This window comes from Hyaena hyaena, unplaced genomic scaffold (genome assembly GCF_003009895.1).
Source record: "Hyaena hyaena isolate Hyena2069 unplaced genomic scaffold, ASM300989v1 scaffold_29, whole genome shotgun sequence".
In the NCBI taxonomy this organism is placed as follows: Eukaryota; Metazoa; Chordata; class Mammalia; order Carnivora; family Hyaenidae; genus Hyaena; species Hyaena hyaena.
This window is the reverse complement of record NW_024080661.1, coordinates 4,093,732-4,110,809: the sequence shown is the minus strand read 5'-3', so window position 1 is coordinate 4,110,809 and position 17,078 is coordinate 4,093,732. Positions and strand designations below refer to the sequence as shown.

Below are 17,078 nucleotides of genomic sequence, written 5' to 3'. Positions count from 1 at the left end.
CCGCAGGGGGCCTGCATCCGGCGGGGCCCGGCGGGCGGCGGCAAGGAGGTGGTTCCCTCCGTCCCTCCCTCCTCTCCCTCTCTCTCTCTCCCTCTCTCTCTCTCTCTCTCACACACACACACGCACACACGCGCGCACACACGCGCACACGCACACACGCGCGCGCGCACGGAGCATCCTCCCGTCAGGGCTCTGGTCCAGCCCCGCCCGCGTCTCCCTCTCCCCGCAAACCCTCTCCTGCTCTCCCGCTCCCCCCTTCGCCTCCGGCTCCGGGACTCTCCGCGCCCGCCCCTCTCCCGGGATGGAGCGGCTCGAGCCCGCCCGCAGCCCCCCGCGGCCGGGGTGACGGCCCCCCGCCCCTCCCCGCCTGGCCCGCGCCCCGAGCACCATGGGCCCGAGGGGCTCCCGCGGCGCCGGACGCTGAAGATGACGGATGCGGGAGGTGAGGACCCCGACGCCGACGGGGAAGCGGAGCTGGGGTCATTGGGGCTCGCGGCGGGACCCTGAGCGGGGTCGGGCAGGGCCTTTCTTCCCCATCCCTGGGGGGCCGCGCGGAGCTGGGGTGGCAGGCTGTCGGGGGAGGGGGCGGAGATAGGATTTATATCCCTAATCCTCTCCCTCCCGGAGAAATTAATTTTAAAAAACTGGGGTTGGGGGAGGGGGGAGAGGGCTTAACTCCTTCCTGCTCGGCGCGGAGTTGGACGGCTGGACCCGAGAGAAACTAGCCGCCCGGCCCCGACCGGGAGTGCGGTAGGTGCCCCGGCCTCCGCGGGGCTGGGAGCGCGGTCCCACTCGCCCGCCGCCCGCCGCCGCAGCCGGGGCCTAGGGGAGGGGGCGCCGCTTTCTCCAGCTCCCCGCTGCCGCCACCCCCACCCCCAGCCTCCCCTCCCGGCCTTTCCTTCCCAGCCGTTCCCAGTCGCACTTCTGTCTCGGTCTCTTGTCTTCTCTTCCCGGGCCCCTTTCCTCTTGCCTGTGGGGCCCGCCCCTCTCCCTACAGCCACCCCTTGGGTCTCTCCTGGCAGCCCTTCTTGGGGCCTCACTTCGGGGCCCGAGGGAGCCCGTCTCCACCACTGCTTCCCCGGCCCCGCTCCTCTCTTCCCTGCTCTTTCTTCCTTCTCTCTGCAGCTCTGTGGACTGACCCTCCACCAACCTGTCTGTCCGGGTTCCTCCTCCCCACTCCCCTGCTGGGCCTGTGCGCCCTTTCTCCTTCTTCCCTGGCTCCCAGAAAGCCTCCCTTACTCCCAGAGAAGAGTCAAAGATCATAGGTGTTACTCCCCTGGGAACTGGGAGCTTTGGGAGGAGGGAGTGGCCTGGGAGCACCCGTGCTCAGCCCGTGCCCAGAGGGACAGTTTCATTTCCACCTCCAGGCAGTTCCTGGTTGAAATTGCGCAGATGAGTGTGTGTGTGTGTGTGTGTGTGTGTGTGTGTGTGTGTAGGGGTGTGAAGGGGGGTGGTTTTCTAAAGCTCAGTTTTGGTGAGAGGGGTCTAGTGACTGCTTGGTTGGCCCGTTTCCCAGAGTTCCCCATGGGACAGTGTAGGGTGGGGACATACACACACCCCAGGCAGTTCGTGGTTGAAGGGAGGGAAAGAAAGCCATTTGTGCTGAATCAGGATGGATTAGGCACAGGTGTGAGCTGGAAGGCCCGTCCCCCAGAGGGTGCCTGAAAGTGGACTCCGTCCACAAGAGGGTCTCCACCCCAGACTGGGACTTTGAATGAAGAACGCACATGTCTCCCTCCATTCTCAGCTAGTCTAAGAGAGAAGGCCCCACTGCTGACCTCAGAGAGCCTCCATTCTGATGTGAGAGGCAGTTCTTCTCTTCAGAGAATCCTTAATCTGATGGGGGAATACCCTCCCCTCTCCTCAGGGTGCTCCCATCTGATGCAGGGGAGATATGACCTATTTAGGGAATCAGTGAAGTATGAAAAATCCCCCATTTCTCAGTGGTTGGGGGAAGGGTGGATTTAGAAATTATGTGGACGAATGGGAGGAAGGAGGGCTGTCTAGGAGGGCAGCCAGGTCCTGGGCAGATGAGGCTTTGTGATTGAAGGAGGGAATTTCGTTCATTCTTAGGGGGCAGCCTTGCTTCCAAGATGGCCCTTGAGGCAGGAAGAGAGGCTGTGGAATTTCTTTGCTACTGGCAACCAGAGGTCAAGAATGGCAAGAGAGTTCTTGGGGGACCCATGCCCCTGACCCCTTCTCATACCTCATTTCCTGCTTTCAGCCCCAAGCAGGGGTGGAGGTGGTTTAGAAGCTTCTCCCATCCTAGGGGCGCCTGGGTGGCTCAGTCGGTTAAGCGTCAACTTCAGCTCAGGTCATGATCTCACGGTTCGTGGGTTCGAGCCCGCATTGGGCTCTGTGCTGACAGCTAACTCAGAGCCCGGAGCCTGTTTCGGATTCTGTGTCTCCCTCTCTCTCTGACCCTCCCCTGCTTATACTGTCTCTATCTCTCTCAAAAAAAAAAAAAAAAAAGAATAGCTTTAGAAGCTTCTCCCATCCTAGACGGTATGGACCAGCTCCCCTCCCTCTTCCCCTCTCCCTTCTCGCAGCAGCGTCCTCTCCTCGTGTGTACCCTCCCAAACTGCAGATCATTGCCCAGGATGGGGCTGAAGAGCAGGAGAGAGGTTGAGGTTGCATTCTGCCTCTTATCCCCTGCATCTGAGTGTTCCCATCTGTGCAGTGGGGATACTAAGAATCTCAAGCCAGGATGGCTCACAGAGAGATGGTGTCTAAGTAATAACAGAAGAGGAAAGTTGGAAAAGCAAGCAGAAGGCCAAGCTTCCCCATACCTGTCAAATGCATTTCTAGCCCAGTGCCTTTGCACTGCCCACGGGGACCCGAGTGTTAGCAGTAATCAGAGGTCGTTTTCCCCGCCATGCGCTGTGCCCCCAACCCCACCCCTGAGCTTCCTCTCTCTCCTCCTGTCCAGTATTCCCCTTCCCCTCGAACACCCAGGCCTTGGTTTAGGGCTGCTGCCGTCCTACGGCTGCTCGGAAGCCTGCCCACATGGTACACAGCACATAGCATCGCACATCCTGCTTCCCCACCTGCCTCCCTTCTTGCTTCCCACCAAAACGCAAAACCAAACCAAACCCCTACCCATCACACTTCCTCCCGGAACATACTTGATGCATCACAGAAATTTGGCTGTCCACTGTTCTGCTGTGAGTACTCCTCATACCCTTCTGCATCTGTGAGTCTGTCTGGAACTGTGAGAACTGTGAGTTTGTCAAGAACAGTGGCCCTGCTGATGGTGCCAGCTTCCTGAACAGCTCATGTTCAGGACGGCAGGTGGTGAGCACACCAGGGATGGGGGACGGGGGAGGGAGGTGAAGTAGGACTGGATGATAGATGGAAAGATGGATGGGTGGATAGTATGAATTAATGGATGCAGAGATGGGAGGATGGGTGGATGGGTGAATGGATGGATAGATGGTGGATGGGTGAGTGAATGGTTGGATGGTGGATGGGTGAATGGATGGATGGTGGATGGGTGGGTGAATGGTTGGATGGTGGATGGGTGGGTGAACGGTTGGATGGTGGATGGGCGAGTGAATGGATGGGTGGTGGATGGGTGAGTGGATGGTGGATGGCTAAGTGAACTGTTGGATGGTGGATGAGTGAATGGATGGATGGATGGTGGATGGGTGAGTGGATGATGGATGAGTGAATGAATGGATGGATGGTGGGTGGGTGAGTGAATGGTTGGATGCATGGGCAAGTAGATAGATGGATACATAGGTGGGTAGGTAGGTGGATGGATGGAAGAGCCTGGGTTCTGCTCCTTATTTTGCCATTGGCTCGTTATATGCCCTAAGCCAGTCACTCTCCCCTCTGTTCCTTATTTGTAAAATGAGAGCATTAGATTTAATAATCCCCAAGATTTCTCCCAGATTTGATGTTGGACAATGTATGATGACCAGAAGTCTTTAGGGAATGGTGATGATGGAAAGGCCCAGCACACTGTAGGGGGGCAGTTCAGTGAGCCATGTGAGAGCACGTGAGCCATGTGAGAGCACGTAGCAAATCAGCTTGGCCACAAGCCACAGGACTCAGCCTGTGTCCACACCCTGGGTTTGCTCCTGCCCCTTTCTACTCCTCCATTTCTGCCTCCTGGCCCAGTGCTCACAGTCTAGCGTATGGTTCAGGTGACTTCTTTTCCAAGGGGCTGGAGGAAGAGTTCTAAGGGAAGGTGAGGGGCCAAAAAGGCTAGGAGCCGGTAGCCAGTGGCAGTGCCCTGGTCTCCACCAACCTGAACCTCTTATCCATAGTCTCTCTCTCTCTCTCTCTCTCTCCCACCCGATCCTCCCCAGCTCCCTGGAGTCATGGCTTCTTCAAAGCTACGAGAACCTGCGGATGAGGTTTTTGGTAAGTTCTGTTTGCTATAACTCTATCCAAGGCCACCGGCATTGGGGGGAGTCCCTCTGGGACTTCAGTGTGTTAGTGTGCGGGTGACAGCACGAGTCTTTGTCATTACTACCTATGCCAGTTACAACAACAATAAGGGTCTTCATTTATGAAGCACTGCCTCATGCCAGGTAGTAGGCTAGCACCTCCATCTCCCAGGCTCTGGCTCATTTACTCCCCACAGTAATGCTAGGAGGTGTGCTCTTTGTTCAGACGGAGTGCTACATACAGACTTGCTTTAAAGATCCGATGGCAGCTTGGTGGCAGAGTTGGAACTGGGACTCCAGCCTGCCTGCCTGCTCTCAGTCACTGTGCCGCACACCTGTGTCCCCAGCGCAGGTGATACCCATTACCTCCACATCCCACAGGGACGGACCTCAGCCTGCAGGGTGTGCGTGGAAATCAAATGTGTAGGACATACGGGCCCCTGTACCCCCAGGCCGGGCCCCCTCTTTACGCACCTGTACGATCCATCATATACCCCCTGCAGTCTTTCTTCTGTGTGGTTTGGAGAGAGACCCCACCCCGAGAGGGCCGGGTTCCCAGCATGCACTGGGGCGGCAAGGCTGTTTCCCAGCTGGATTTTGGCGGAGGAGAGTCAGTGGGAGGGACGTGGAGGCACGTGGAGGGAGAGGTGGAGACAGAAAAGGTCACCGGAAGCGCGTGGCCCATGTGCCGCGCTCAGGACTGTCACACTTGTGCGCACGGCCTCAGGGGACTCCCCGCTTCTCCTCTCCTGCCTTCTCATCTCTACCTGCCCTCCCCTGCTCACCCGATTCTCCCGTGTGGCCATGCGCCCTGGCAATGCCAGGAACTCCTGGCTCCTGGCTCCTGGGAAACCGCTTTCCTGGCCTCCCCGGGGCCCGTGGAATGGGTGGTGTGCCTCCTGGACTCCTCCAGCCTCCAGCTGCATCTGCGCCTCAGACAGAGTCTCACCGTCTGCACCCAGGCCTGGCCCTTTCCTCAACCCCCACCAACCCCAACTCTGCTGGTTTTTCCTTCTCCCAGACCTGCTGAGGTAGCTGGCCGCCTTGCCGCCTTCCTGATGCGAAAAGGCAATTAAATATTCATGACTCCCCAGTGCCCTGGGCTGGGCTAGCTCCCTGCTGGGGAGAGACAGAGAGAGACAGAGAGACAGACACACAGAGACAGAGGGAGGCCAGGGAGCCAGATAGAGCAGGGACCAGAGGAGAGACAGACTCCACCTCGTCTTAAAATCACTTAAGCCCCTTAGAAGTGCCTTTGCCCCCTCCAAGGTAAGCTGCCTGCTGTCCTGCTGTGGCCCCGAGTCAGGAGCAAAGGGTCCTCCGCCCTGGCCCTGGGGTGGCTGGACACCAGCTGAGTGCTGGAGGGGTCGAGGAAGTTCAGCAGCAACATGCCCAGGCCACCCAGAACAGCGAGAACACTAGTCTGGGAGCCAAGAGGCCTGTCCTTAACTCCTCCTGCACCTCTGGCCAAACCTTGCCTGTCCGAGGCCTCAGTTTCCCCACCTGTAAAATGAGAGGTTGGACTCACAAGGTGCCCCCCGTCTCTGCCTCCGAGGAGGTGCAGCAGGCTTGGTAGTTATGCACTGAGCCCCTGGAGCCAGACTGCCTGTCACCTTGGCCCCTCTCTTCATCAGCCACGTGCCTTCAGGCACATTAAGGCTGTGCCCTGGGGATTCCCGGAGTCTCTTCCTCCTAGGGTTGTGGGGAGTTCAAGTGAGCTAGTAATTGTGAAGCACTTAGAACCGGTGCCCCACACAGTGAGGGCTCCGTAAGTATTAGCGATTCTTACTCTGTGGTCCAGTCTTTAATCCTTGCTGCTTGGAGATAAAGCTGGAGATTCTGTGTCAGGGAGCAGGGGACAGACGGCTCCATCCTGAGGGGTAGTGTCAAGGCTGGGGTCCAAAGCAGCAGTCCTTTGATGGGACCTCTCCCCTCGCAGAGCCTCCACCACTGCCCCTGGACCACTGTGACAGTCTCCACGGGTCCACCCTCCCCTACATCCGGGCCAGTCCCCTCTCCTTGCAAGCTCCACTGGCCCACGCCCTCCCTTCTCCTTGGAAAGTTCTTTCTTGTTCTCCCTCCATACAACCTTGGCTCTTTACTGTTGCCCAGACCTCAGCCTGGCTCCCTAACCTACACCCTCCAGCCCCCGCCTGTCTATTTCAGCCCTTCCACAAATACCACTGAGTTCCTGTCACCAGGGGGACAGTACTGAACGAACCAGACAGAGTCACTGCCCTGAAGGAGCGTGAGTTCTAGTGCCGGGGCACGCGGGGGACCCACGCTAAAGCACACACGACGACACAAGGAGTGCTCTGTAGCGGATTGAAGCGCGGATGTGACAGGTGCACATCAGCCCCTTCTGATATCTTGAATCCATCTCCACCTGGCTCCGCACTGATCCCCATAGTGTCACTGGCTTTGATACATCAAACACCGACTGACCACCTCCTCTCCGCCGGGCCCTGTGCCAGCTCTCGCAGAACACAGTGGGTGGCGAAGGGCTTGAGCCTCTGCAGCGTGCAGCCTGCACGGGACAGTCACTTCCGGCCAGAGCATGGCACCAGACCTGCAGAGGGGTGGTGGTCCTGCGGGTCTGGCGGCATATGGACTCAAGGTGACAGCCAGACAAAGAAGGGGTGGAGCGGAGAGGGCTGCGGGAGCAGCACAAACAGAGGCAGGTGGAGACAGGGATCCAGGCGTGGTCAGTAGGTTAGTACCGCTGTCACCAGCACCACCAGCAGCTCGCGCTTGCTGGGCACCTAGCTGCAGGCATTCTGGCACGGCTTTCCATGGTGATCTTAGTTAATGTTCCCTGTGAGGCACATACTCCTGTTATGACCCCATTTTACTGATGAGGAAGCCAACATCTAAATGTAAGTAACTTGTGCAGAATCACCGAGCCAGCAACTGGCAGAACTGGATTCAGCCCCAGGAACCCGGCTCTTAACCGTGGTCCTTATACGAGCATGTTGTACAGAGGAGATGTGGGGAACACAGAAAGGGGGAGCTGGGACCGGGAGCTGGGACCCCTCCAGCCTTGTCTGGAGGCCTGAGGCATATGGACTTTATGTTGTTGGCTTTGGGACCCACCCTTCCCAGAATTAGAAGCTGAGTGGTCAGTAAAGTCCTCAGTGATAGAAAGCATGTAAGCAAAGACCTGAAGGAGGTAAAGAAATGCCGAGACCCGTGGCAAGAGCCTTGCAGGAAAAGCACAGAGGAAGTGCAAAGGCCCTGAGGTGCAGGTGAGGCTTATGTGAGGAAGAGCCAGGAGGCTGGGATGGCCAGGAGTGGAGGGAGCACAGGGGAGAGAAGTAGAAGCTCAGGGAGGTAAGGGGAGCGCAGACTGAGTCTGGAAAGCCACGGGGAGGAGTTGGCATGTCCTCTGCGTGACATAGGAATCCCCAGAGGGTTCTGAGCAGAGCGGTGACAAGGGCTGACATGTTTTATCAGGATCACTCTGGCCACTGCTGTGTTGAAAATAGACTGGAAATGGGAAAGGGAGGGACAAGGGAAGACCAGCTGGGAGGCTTCTGTAATCACTGAGGCGGGAGGTGATAGTGACCTAGACCAGGGAGGCTGTGCGTCCCCCTCTCCTCCCTGCCTTCCCATCCCCTCCCTGCCTCCCCTTCCCCTCTGCACACTCTCCCCTTCCTCCCCATGTGTTTGCACGTATGTGAGTGTGTGCACGCGCAGACACGTAGAAACAACATCTGGCATGACATGCACGGTGCGTCCACGTACTGTCACTCGGCCTCAGCAGTCATCCGCTCACGGCCACTCTTCCATCTCCGTGCCTTGAGGGCTCCACTCCTGTTCCCCTGGATTATTTTGAACCTAATCCAAAGCATCGTATCATCTCACCATCAATATTTCAGTACGTCTAGAGGTATTTTGAAAGCAGAGCTAACAGCTGGGGCCCAAGGGTGGCTTGGGGCTGAGTTGGGTGGCCAGGATGGACCCTGTGGCTGAGCTGAGGAGCAAAGGGGAAGCCAGTTTGAGGCAAGGTGGTGGGTTCGTTCTGGCAGATGATTGGAGGAGCCGGGTGCCTTCGACACGGCGAGGTCCCTGGTCGGTGCGGAGGTGTCCCGGGCTTTGGAATTCAGGGAGGGGTCAGGGATGACCCAGTAGGTGGTAGTTAAGTCGGGCCAGCAACTGGGGTGGCTTAGGGGAGCAGCAAAGCAGGGCAGGCAGGAGCGATTGGATGGGGGACCCTGAGATCGTGGGGTGGGGTGGAGTGGGGAAGAAAGGTCTTAACCCATTCTGAGATCTGGGGAGGGACATCTTCTGCCTCGAGATCCCAGCGCCAAGCCTGGGGATGCAGCAGTGAGGGCCTCATTCCCGGCTGGAGCAAATGGGAAGGAAAACTAGGAGCAGCTGGGTCTTTGCACGATCCATTCGGTTTGCCTAGTTCTTCTTCCACGTCTTCATCCAGGACCCAGCCTGGTGCCACCGCCACCCCCTTACCCCTCCCTCCCCCGGGATGGCAGAGACAGGCCTCCCGGACTCTGGGTTTTCCCTGATTCCGCTACTGTGTTCCGGGTCAAGCTATGAGCCTTCTCAGCAGTGCTATGTCTGAGGACCAACCCCGAGCACGGCACAGCCAGCCAGTGTCCCAGCAGGGCCAGTCTCTGGAGCCAGACTAGTCGGGCCCAGATCCCGGACCATAGCTAGCTGGTGGCTTCGGCCAAGAACTTGACCCCTCTGAGCCTTAGTTTGCTCAGCTGTAAAATGTGCCTAATAGTTGCCCCTGGCTCACTGGGCTGTTTTGAGTAGATGAGGTGATGTACGAACATTCTGGCACATAGTAGGTGCTTCTTTTTTTTTTTTTTTTAATATTTTTATTTATTTCTAGGAGAGAGAGAGAGACAGCGTGAGCAGGGGAGGGTCAGAGAGAGAGGGAGACACAAACTCTGAAATAGGCTCCAGGCTCTGAGCTGGCTGTCAGCACAGAGCCCGACGCGGGGCTCAAACCCACAAACTGTGAGATCATGACTTAAGCGAAAGTCTGACGCTTAACCAACTAAGCCACCCAGGCGCCCCAGTAGGTGCTTCTTAAATGGTGGCTGTGGTCACCGTGATCTGTCCAGCCTCATCCCCAGCCCTCCTCTGCACAAAGCTACCCCGCATGTACCAAGGAGGTGCGCCCAGCTCGCTTCCCTGCTTCCCAGCAGTGCATACAGCAGCTTGCCAACCTCCTCTCTTGAAAACTCCCACCTGGGGGCGCCTAGGTGGCTTAGTCGGTTGAATGTCCGACTTCGGCTCAGGTCATGATCTCGGTTCCTGGGTTCAAGCCCTGCGTCAGGCTCTGTGCTGACAGCCAGCTCAGAGAACCTGAAGCCTGTTTCAGGTTCTATATTTCCCTCTCCCTGACCCTCCCCTGCTCACGCTGTCTCTCTCTCTCTCAGAAAATAAATTTTTAAAAATTAAAAAAAAGAAAAAGAAAACTCCCACCCGGACCTTAGACCAGCCTTGGTGCTTCCTCCCCTGACCCATCCGCACAGGACCATCCCGTCCTCCTTGGTGCCTGTGAGCGGCTGCTGTATTTAGGTGCTGACATGTCTGGCTTGCTCAGAGACCACAAGGGACCCCGTTCTCCATCTCCATCCCGTGGCCCAGCGCCGTGGTGACGGTCTGGGGTGTGAGTGCAGGCGGCGGCCTGGCCTCTGGGCTTGCTGTCCTCACGGTCTGCTCTCCGCCCCCTTCACCTGGTTCACAGACCTGGACTTGGCGGTGCCAGAGACCGTCAGACTGGACAGCAGTTTACACAAGGCCCGAGCCCAGCTCCTGGCCAAGGGCCGGAGACACCGGCCCTCCCGCTCCAGGCTTCGGGACAGCGCCAGCTCTGCAGAGGACGGCGAAGGCTCTGACGGGCCCGGAGGCAAGGTTGGGGCAACCCTCCCAGTCACACGAACCCGACCCACCCTCTTGCCTGCCCCCCCCCCCATCCCTCCAAACCCTTTTCCAGAGAAACCACACTCCCAGGCTCCTGACATCTTAACGCCAACAAGAAACTACCTGCATTCCCTTCCGGCTCATGTCAGATTTCACCCAAGGTGTCATCACTCTCATCTTACATGTGAGGGAACTGGGGCTCTGAGAGGTTCAGTCACAAATTCACGCAGTTAGGAAGTGAGGAAAGTGGGGTTCAACCCCAGCCTACATGACTCAAGGCCCCCCATCTCCCACCTTTCACGGCCCAGCCCCCCACCCCCGGGGGCCGAGGACACCCTTCCTTCCAAGGTCCCTGAAGGAGCCAAGAGCCCGGGCTCCTCGCTTCAGAGGCTCCCTTGCAGTTTAAGGGGTGAAACCAATTCCCAGGCCCTGGGGGGAGAGGGGAGGAGGGTTGGCAGTGAGCGGCTGCCCTTCCCCCAGGTGACAGACGGCTGCGGGAGCCCCCTGCACCGGCTACGCTCGCCTTTGCACTCGGGCCCCGGGTCCCCTGGGGGGGGCTCCTTCTGCCTGGAGCCTCCGGGGTTGCGGCGCAGCCTGGACGAAGATGAGCCGCCGCCCTCGCCGCTCACACGCTACCGGCCCCTGCACAACGCCGCCTCGCACGAGGGCCTGGCCGCCGCCTCCTGCTCGCCGCCGCGCTCCGCGCCCTCCTCGGACAGCTCGCCCAGCTTCGTGCGCCGCCACCCGCGCGCAGAGCCGCACAGCGAAGGTGAGCGGGGTCGGCGCGGCGCCCCCTGCTGGCCTGCGCCGGGACTGCAGCGGCCCCTGCCGGTCCCTGGGCCGCTGCACCGGCCCCAAAGCGAAGCATAGCGCTGGACCGAGTAGGGCAGAGTGGCTGGGGTGGGGGGGGGGGGGGGGGGGGGGGGGGGGGGGGGGGGGGGGGGGGGGAGGCAGGAGCGTGAGGGGAGGGAGGAGGACGCATTACGGCTCGCTCATTTGCTTACTGAGCTCCTGCTATGTGCTGGACACTGTTGCGCGCTGGGGCGCCCAGGGGAGGAAACGGGTGCAGTCTTTTCCCACGCGAGGCTTGCCATTTTAGGGAGAGACAATCTAATAATTCCTGATTGCTTAAGGGCGAAGCGATCAAATCACCCCTTAATTAAATGTATAGTTACAGGTTGTAATAAGTGCTATGGGAGCAACGTGCACGGTGGCTGGAGGGTGCATAGCAGGGTGAAAGGACCTAGTTGGGAGCCTCCTGTAAGGCTTCTCTGAGGAAGTGACTTGGGAGCCAAGATGGGAAGGCTGGTTGGAAGTTTGTCAGGATTGGGGAGACTGCGGGGCTCAGTCTGTTAAGCCTCCAACTTCAGTCAGGGCATGATCTCATGGGTCATGGGTTCGAGCCCCGCATCAGCCTCTGTGCTGACAGCTCAGAGCCTGGAGCCTGCTTTGGATTCTGTGTCTCCCTCTCTCTCTCTGCCCTTCCCCCTTTGTGCCCTGACTCTCTCAAAAATAAACATTAAAAAATGAAAAAAAAAACTCTCTCAAAAATAAACAATAAAAAATGAAAAAAAAAAAACCAAACAAACCAAAGAAGTGGTCAGGATAAGATGAACAGTAAAGAGTAGCAGTCCCTACTCTTTCATGGTTTATATAAGGCTTTTGTAAATGTTCCTTGAAAGAGGCAGGTGTTCTTATAGATCCCACAAAATAGGTGTTATTGTAGATCAGGTGTTATTATTCCTATATTTGAGCTAAAGGAAGCTCAGAGATGTAAAGGGATTTGTCCCAAGTCACACAGCTAGTGAAGGGCACCAGAGCCAAGTTACCTGATTCTAAGGCAAAAGAGTTTCTCCCACCTCACACCGGCAGCCCAAGGAGGCAGGTAAGTGACCACACAGGCTATTCCCTTCCCTCCCTTCTGCAAAAGATGACAGCCGGGATGCCAGCCCACCCGAGCCCGCCAGCCCCACCATCGGCCTGGATAAGAAGACGCGTCGAAAGTTCCTGGACCTGGGGTGAGTGGAGAAGGGGCCAGAAGCAAAGGCTAGGAGCTTTTGGGCACAGGCTAGCACAGTGGGCAGCACTGCCTCACTCCCCCCTGCCCTCCCCACAGGGTCACCTTACGCCGAGCATCCACTAGCAAGAGCCGGAAGGACAAGGGCAGCAACCGCTTGTCCATGGGCAGCAGGTATGCGGTACCCGGAGCCCCTCAGCCACGGCTTCCGCCTGTGGTTCCCCATGGGCCCGGCCCTCACCTTGGTGCCCACAGCCACGCAGGGTGCTCTCTCCACAGGGAGTCAGTGGAGGGGTCCGGTGGCAGGTCAGGGGGCTCCCCGTTCCTGCCCTTTTCCTGGTTCACGGACAGCGGCAAAGGCTCGGCGTCCTCTGGGAGCACCACCTCCCCCGCCTGCTCTCCTAAACATGAGGGCTTCAGCCCTAAGAAGTCAGCTTCTCAGGTGAGTCAATGCACGGCCTTCCTGCACCCCCTCCCCCTCCCCCCCGCCGCTGTGCAGGCCCCAGACTCAGGTGGCATTCCCAGAGTCCATCTGTCTGTCCCCAGAGCCATTCGGTGATTCCTTAGTTCATCCGTTCTCGTTCTCTGAGTTCATTCCTTCCCTCGTTCACTCATTCATATTCTGAGTTTCATTCACGGAATTCAATGTGTGCGTCCCTGAACGCTAGGCCTCCCCTGGCATTCGCGCTCACTCTCCTGCCGGCTCCACGCCCGGTCTTCGGAGCTGGGCCACCTGTGTGGTGCACTGGGGCCTGGAGGAAAGAGAGATAAAAGGGACGCAGACTAGCCAGTGCCAGCGAGAAGTGAGACCAGGGCCGGGGCGGGGCAATAGTGTCTGCTTGTGCTCACGCCGCTCTCTGCGGTTTACGAGGCTCCAGGTGTGCGCTTTTGCTTTGCTCTCCCAAAGCGCAGGCACCTACCCCGGTTGTAGAGATGAAGGAAGGAAGGCCAAGAGAGAAGGACTTGCGATGCGGGTCGCTTCCCAGGCTCCAAGCCCGTTCTGTGGTTGTGCCTTCTGTGCTATTAGAGCCGAGGAGATCAGAAAGCTGGGAGTCCGGGGCGGGGGGGGGGGGAAGAGTTCCTTCGGACCCGGCACTTCCTTATCCCCTCTTCCCCTATAGGGACTCCCTCCATCTCTTCCTTCCCTTGTGCTGAGCCCTGGGAGAACATAGTGAACAGACAGCCCAGGGCCTCAGAGAGCTTATGGTCTCTACTCAGGCACTTACCAGCCAGGGCGCCAGGGGCTGTGGTGGGGAGGCACGAAGGAGGACCCCTGACATCTCCTGGGGGAATCCTGGTTGGCTGCCTGTAGGAAGTGGTCTGAGACCTCCTCCATTCCTGCTAACTATTCCGCCTCAGTTCTAGCCCCACGTGCTCCCAGAAGCCTTACACCCTGATGCCTCCCACAAGCCACCATGTCATACGTGCCCGTCTGGCTCCTGGTTCGTGCACAGGAGGCACTGAGCAAGTCCAGGTGCCCCGTCCCCAGCTCCAGCTCTGTCCAGTCGGGGCAGCGGGTTGGGGGGACTCCCTTGGGCTCGCAGGTGAGCTCTCCTCAGCGGCACGCACCCCTCTCCTGTCTAGGAATCCACCCTGAGCGATGACTCCACGCCCCCCAGCGGCAGCCCCAAGATCCCAAGCGGTCCCCGGCAGGAGACTAAGTGCTCCTATCCCTACCACACGCTATCCCAGTCTTCGGATGAGGTGAGCCAGCCCTGACCTCTGGGCACCGGGTGTGCAGGCCACAGGCCAGGCCTTGCCCGCCCCCCTCACCATCCTTGGTCTCTACCCCAGTTCCTGGATGAGCCGCTCCCCACTGTCCACCACTGGACCAGTCAGCAGGTGAGCCAGTGGCTGCACAGCCTCAACCTGGAGCAGTACGCCGCCGAGTTCGAGGCGCGGCAGGTGGATGGGCCCCAGCTCCTGCAGCTGGATGGCAGCAAACTGAAGGTGAGTCAGAGGAGCTGAGCCGTGCCCCCAGCCAGAGCCCGAGGCAGCCTTCTGGGACTGGGACCCCTTCACCCTGATCTTTCACTTCCTGTGTGGCTACTGCCCTGACCTCTGACCCCTGGGCAAGGTCCGTGGCCTAATCTAGCATGAGTCCCCAGTCTGACTTGAAACTCAAGGCCAGGCTTTCAGTTTGACTTTCAAGTTCCATCCCATGTCTCCAGATTGACCTTGACCTCCAGGCCCATCATCTCACGTGACTCTTGATTTTGAGTCTCCTGGGGTCATAAACCAGGCCGCTCTCGGATCACCTTGCCTGATTCTCAGTCTTGGCACGTGCTGGTAGTCAGGGAGGTCGGGGGGGGCACCTCAGATCTCCGTGCTGGGAGATTTCTGGCCTGTTCCCCACCCTCTGCTGCACCGCTTGGGGAAGGGGTGGTGAGGAGGGTCCCCAGGGAGTCTCTGAGTGGGGAGGGACCTCGGCTGCTGACTAGCTGTGTGACCTTGGGCAAGTCACTCGCTCTCTTGGGCCCCGGAGGTGCTGGGCGGGGTCATGCCATGGCTGAAATCCTGAGTGGCGGAATGGGGGCTGAGGATTGCCAGGGGTAGGGGCAGGGGCTAAGGGTCTGGAATGATCCGCCACCCGCATCTTTTCTTACCGCCCACCTTCCAAATTCTTGCCCTGCGGGTTCTGCTCCGCGTGCACATCTGGGAGGTGGAGGGCTTGCAGAGCTTACATCTGGGGCACAGAGAACCTGGGGCTCGGGTCGGCCAGGGTCCAGGGTGGCTCTGGGGCTCCTTCCCTCACCCTTGATTCCTCCCCAGAGCCTGGGGCTCAGCAACTCACATGACCGGGCGCTGGTGAAGCGCAAGGTGAAGGAGCTGGCGGCGGCCGCTGAAAAGGAGCGCAAAGCCCAGGAGAAGGCGGCGCGGCAGCGGGAGAAACTCCGGCGCAGGGAGCAGGAGACCAAGAAGAGCTAGGGGAGGGCAGGGGGCAGGCGCCGGCACCCAGGCGCTGGTGGCCGCCTGGCTCGGTGGGCACAGGCCTCAGTGAGGAGGCGGGGCCCGCGGGCCAAGCTTGGGCTGGCCTGGCCCCGCCCCGCACGCTCAGGGGGGTGCGTGCCCTCTCTCACCCTGTCACTCGGTCTGGACCCAGATTCCCCCAGAAAGGGAGACCCCAGGAGAGGGCCCAGTAATAAATCCAATTTTAAGGACTTGTTTGGCACACAGTCCCTAGGTGAGCTGGCAGGTTATGGGCAGAGGGCAGACAGGTGGGGGCCGAACAAGTCTGGGAGACCTGAGGCCACCTGGGTCGGCCTGACCCTCCACCCTCGGGCCACGGCGGTGCTGGCCGGCCGTGAGCTAGGACACCTGCCTGCCCGCCTGCCTTCTAGAGGCCCTGAGACGGAGCCAGGGTCCCAGGCCTTGGAGAGGTAGGAGGCATCTCAGCACGAGTCAGGGGGTAGAGATGCCCCTCTCCAGCTCTCCGAGGTGGCAGTGTGCTGCTGGGACAGCTCTGTGCTCCCCAGGGAGGCCGGGCGGCACCGTAGCAAGTTGCATTCAGGGTAGCCCCTCAGTCTGCACGCCTCAACGGGGAGAGCAGAGAAAGCGGCGTGGTCTTTTCGAGGCCTTCGGGGGCGGGCAGGGAGGATAAAAGCTTCTCCTTCCCCTTCCCTGTCCTGTGGGTCCCAGTGGCTAGAGGACATCCGTACTGATCTGTCCCTCTGGGGCCCATTCAAGGCCTGCTCTTTGACCTGCTCTCGAACACAGGGCACACTTCTGTTGCTCCCGCAGAGGACGCCTGAGGTCTCTCTGGGGACAGAGCAAACGTGGGAGCCGGGAGGGTGACAGAATACCCCCACCAGTGCCTAGGTGGGACTGAACGGGGTGAATCCTCCCCGCTAGCCAGGTAGAGAGGCACAATCTGGGCACTTCCCCATGAGCCGTGGGAAGGGCTCATCGGCCCTCCCGCATCTGCTTTGGTTCCTGCCTGGGCCTCCGTGGGTTCCAGAACTGGCGGGCAGTTCTGGCTCCCTGGGTCACAAGGAGGGGTGGGGCCGGGCCCATGGGTAGGGGTGGGATCCATCCCAGCAGTGCAGGGATGACATCCATCTGTCCTTAGAAGGTGGGGCTTTCAGGTGCAGCACTGGCCAGCAGCTAGCCCAGCTTCTGGAGGAGCGGCCAGTTACCGGTGGGGCCGGGGGGGGCCTCTGATTAGGAGTCCCCCTCTGCCGCCGCCTGCCTGGAGTGGTGGACAGGACCCAGTGCATGCCGACCCCCCTCATTCCTGCTCGGGGCCCTCTGGCCTCGAGGCCGCCCATGCTACAGCTGGGGTGCTGTCCCTGGGACTCAACCCTCGGCTCCTCTCTGCTGTCTGTGCAGGGAAAGGGGCTTCAGAGGGAGACGGAGATCCGGGGGCACTGGCACCATGTGCGCCTGTTGGAGGGGCTGGCGGGGAGGCTGGAAGGCACCCGGGGCCTTTGAAGCTATCAGGAGCTATATGGGTGCCCACCTGCATGTGAAGGGGGGGTGGGACTCAATTTATTTCAATAAACACTTATGATGTGCCAGTGACCTTTGTCTGCCCCCACTGGGGAGTTGGGCCGGGTCGGGAGGCTGCGCTGGGCCCCGGGGGACGGCGGGGGGGGGAGGGGGGCGGCAGGTGCTGTGGTGTCAGGTGCTCTGAATGGAGGGCTCTGCCTGGGTAGACAGAGTCATGCCCGGCGCTGGGTGTCCTGAGCGCGTCATGTGGTGATCACTGGGACTACAGCCTGCGCGTGCCAGTGCATGCGGCTCTCCCTCCCCACCTCCCCCCTGCCAGGAAA

At 59.6% G+C, this 17,078-nt stretch overlaps 1 protein-coding gene across 1 annotated transcript; it reads left to right on the top strand.

Moving 5' to 3' along the window:
• The first annotated feature begins 154 nt into the window (after nucleotides 1-154).
• Nucleotides 155-16,820, top strand: SAMD14 (sterile alpha motif domain containing 14). Its single transcript, XM_039227749.1, has 10 exons — nucleotides 155-442; nucleotides 4,314-4,368; nucleotides 10,114-10,280; nucleotides 10,770-11,058; nucleotides 12,220-12,307; nucleotides 12,406-12,480; nucleotides 12,586-12,748; nucleotides 13,891-14,010; nucleotides 14,101-14,256; nucleotides 15,079-16,820. The coding sequence occupies exons 1-10, from the start codon at nucleotides 434-436 to the stop codon at nucleotides 15,232-15,234; spliced, it is 1,278 nt and encodes a 425-aa protein (XP_039083680.1). The 5' UTR covers nucleotides 155-433; the 3' UTR covers nucleotides 15,235-16,820.
• The last annotated feature ends 258 nt before the right edge of the window (nucleotides 16,821-17,078 follow it).

Bases quoted from the DNA above. Each gene is read 5' to 3' on its own strand.
- SAMD14 (XM_039227749.1), top strand. The intron at 4,369-10,113 runs GTAAGTTCTGTT...CCTGGTTCACAG, and splicing joins ACCTGCGGATGAGGTTTTTG to ACCTGGACTTGGCGGTGCCA. The intron at 12,481-12,585 runs GTATGCGGTACC...CTCTCTCCACAG, and splicing joins CGCTTGTCCATGGGCAGCAG to GGAGTCAGTGGAGGGGTCCG.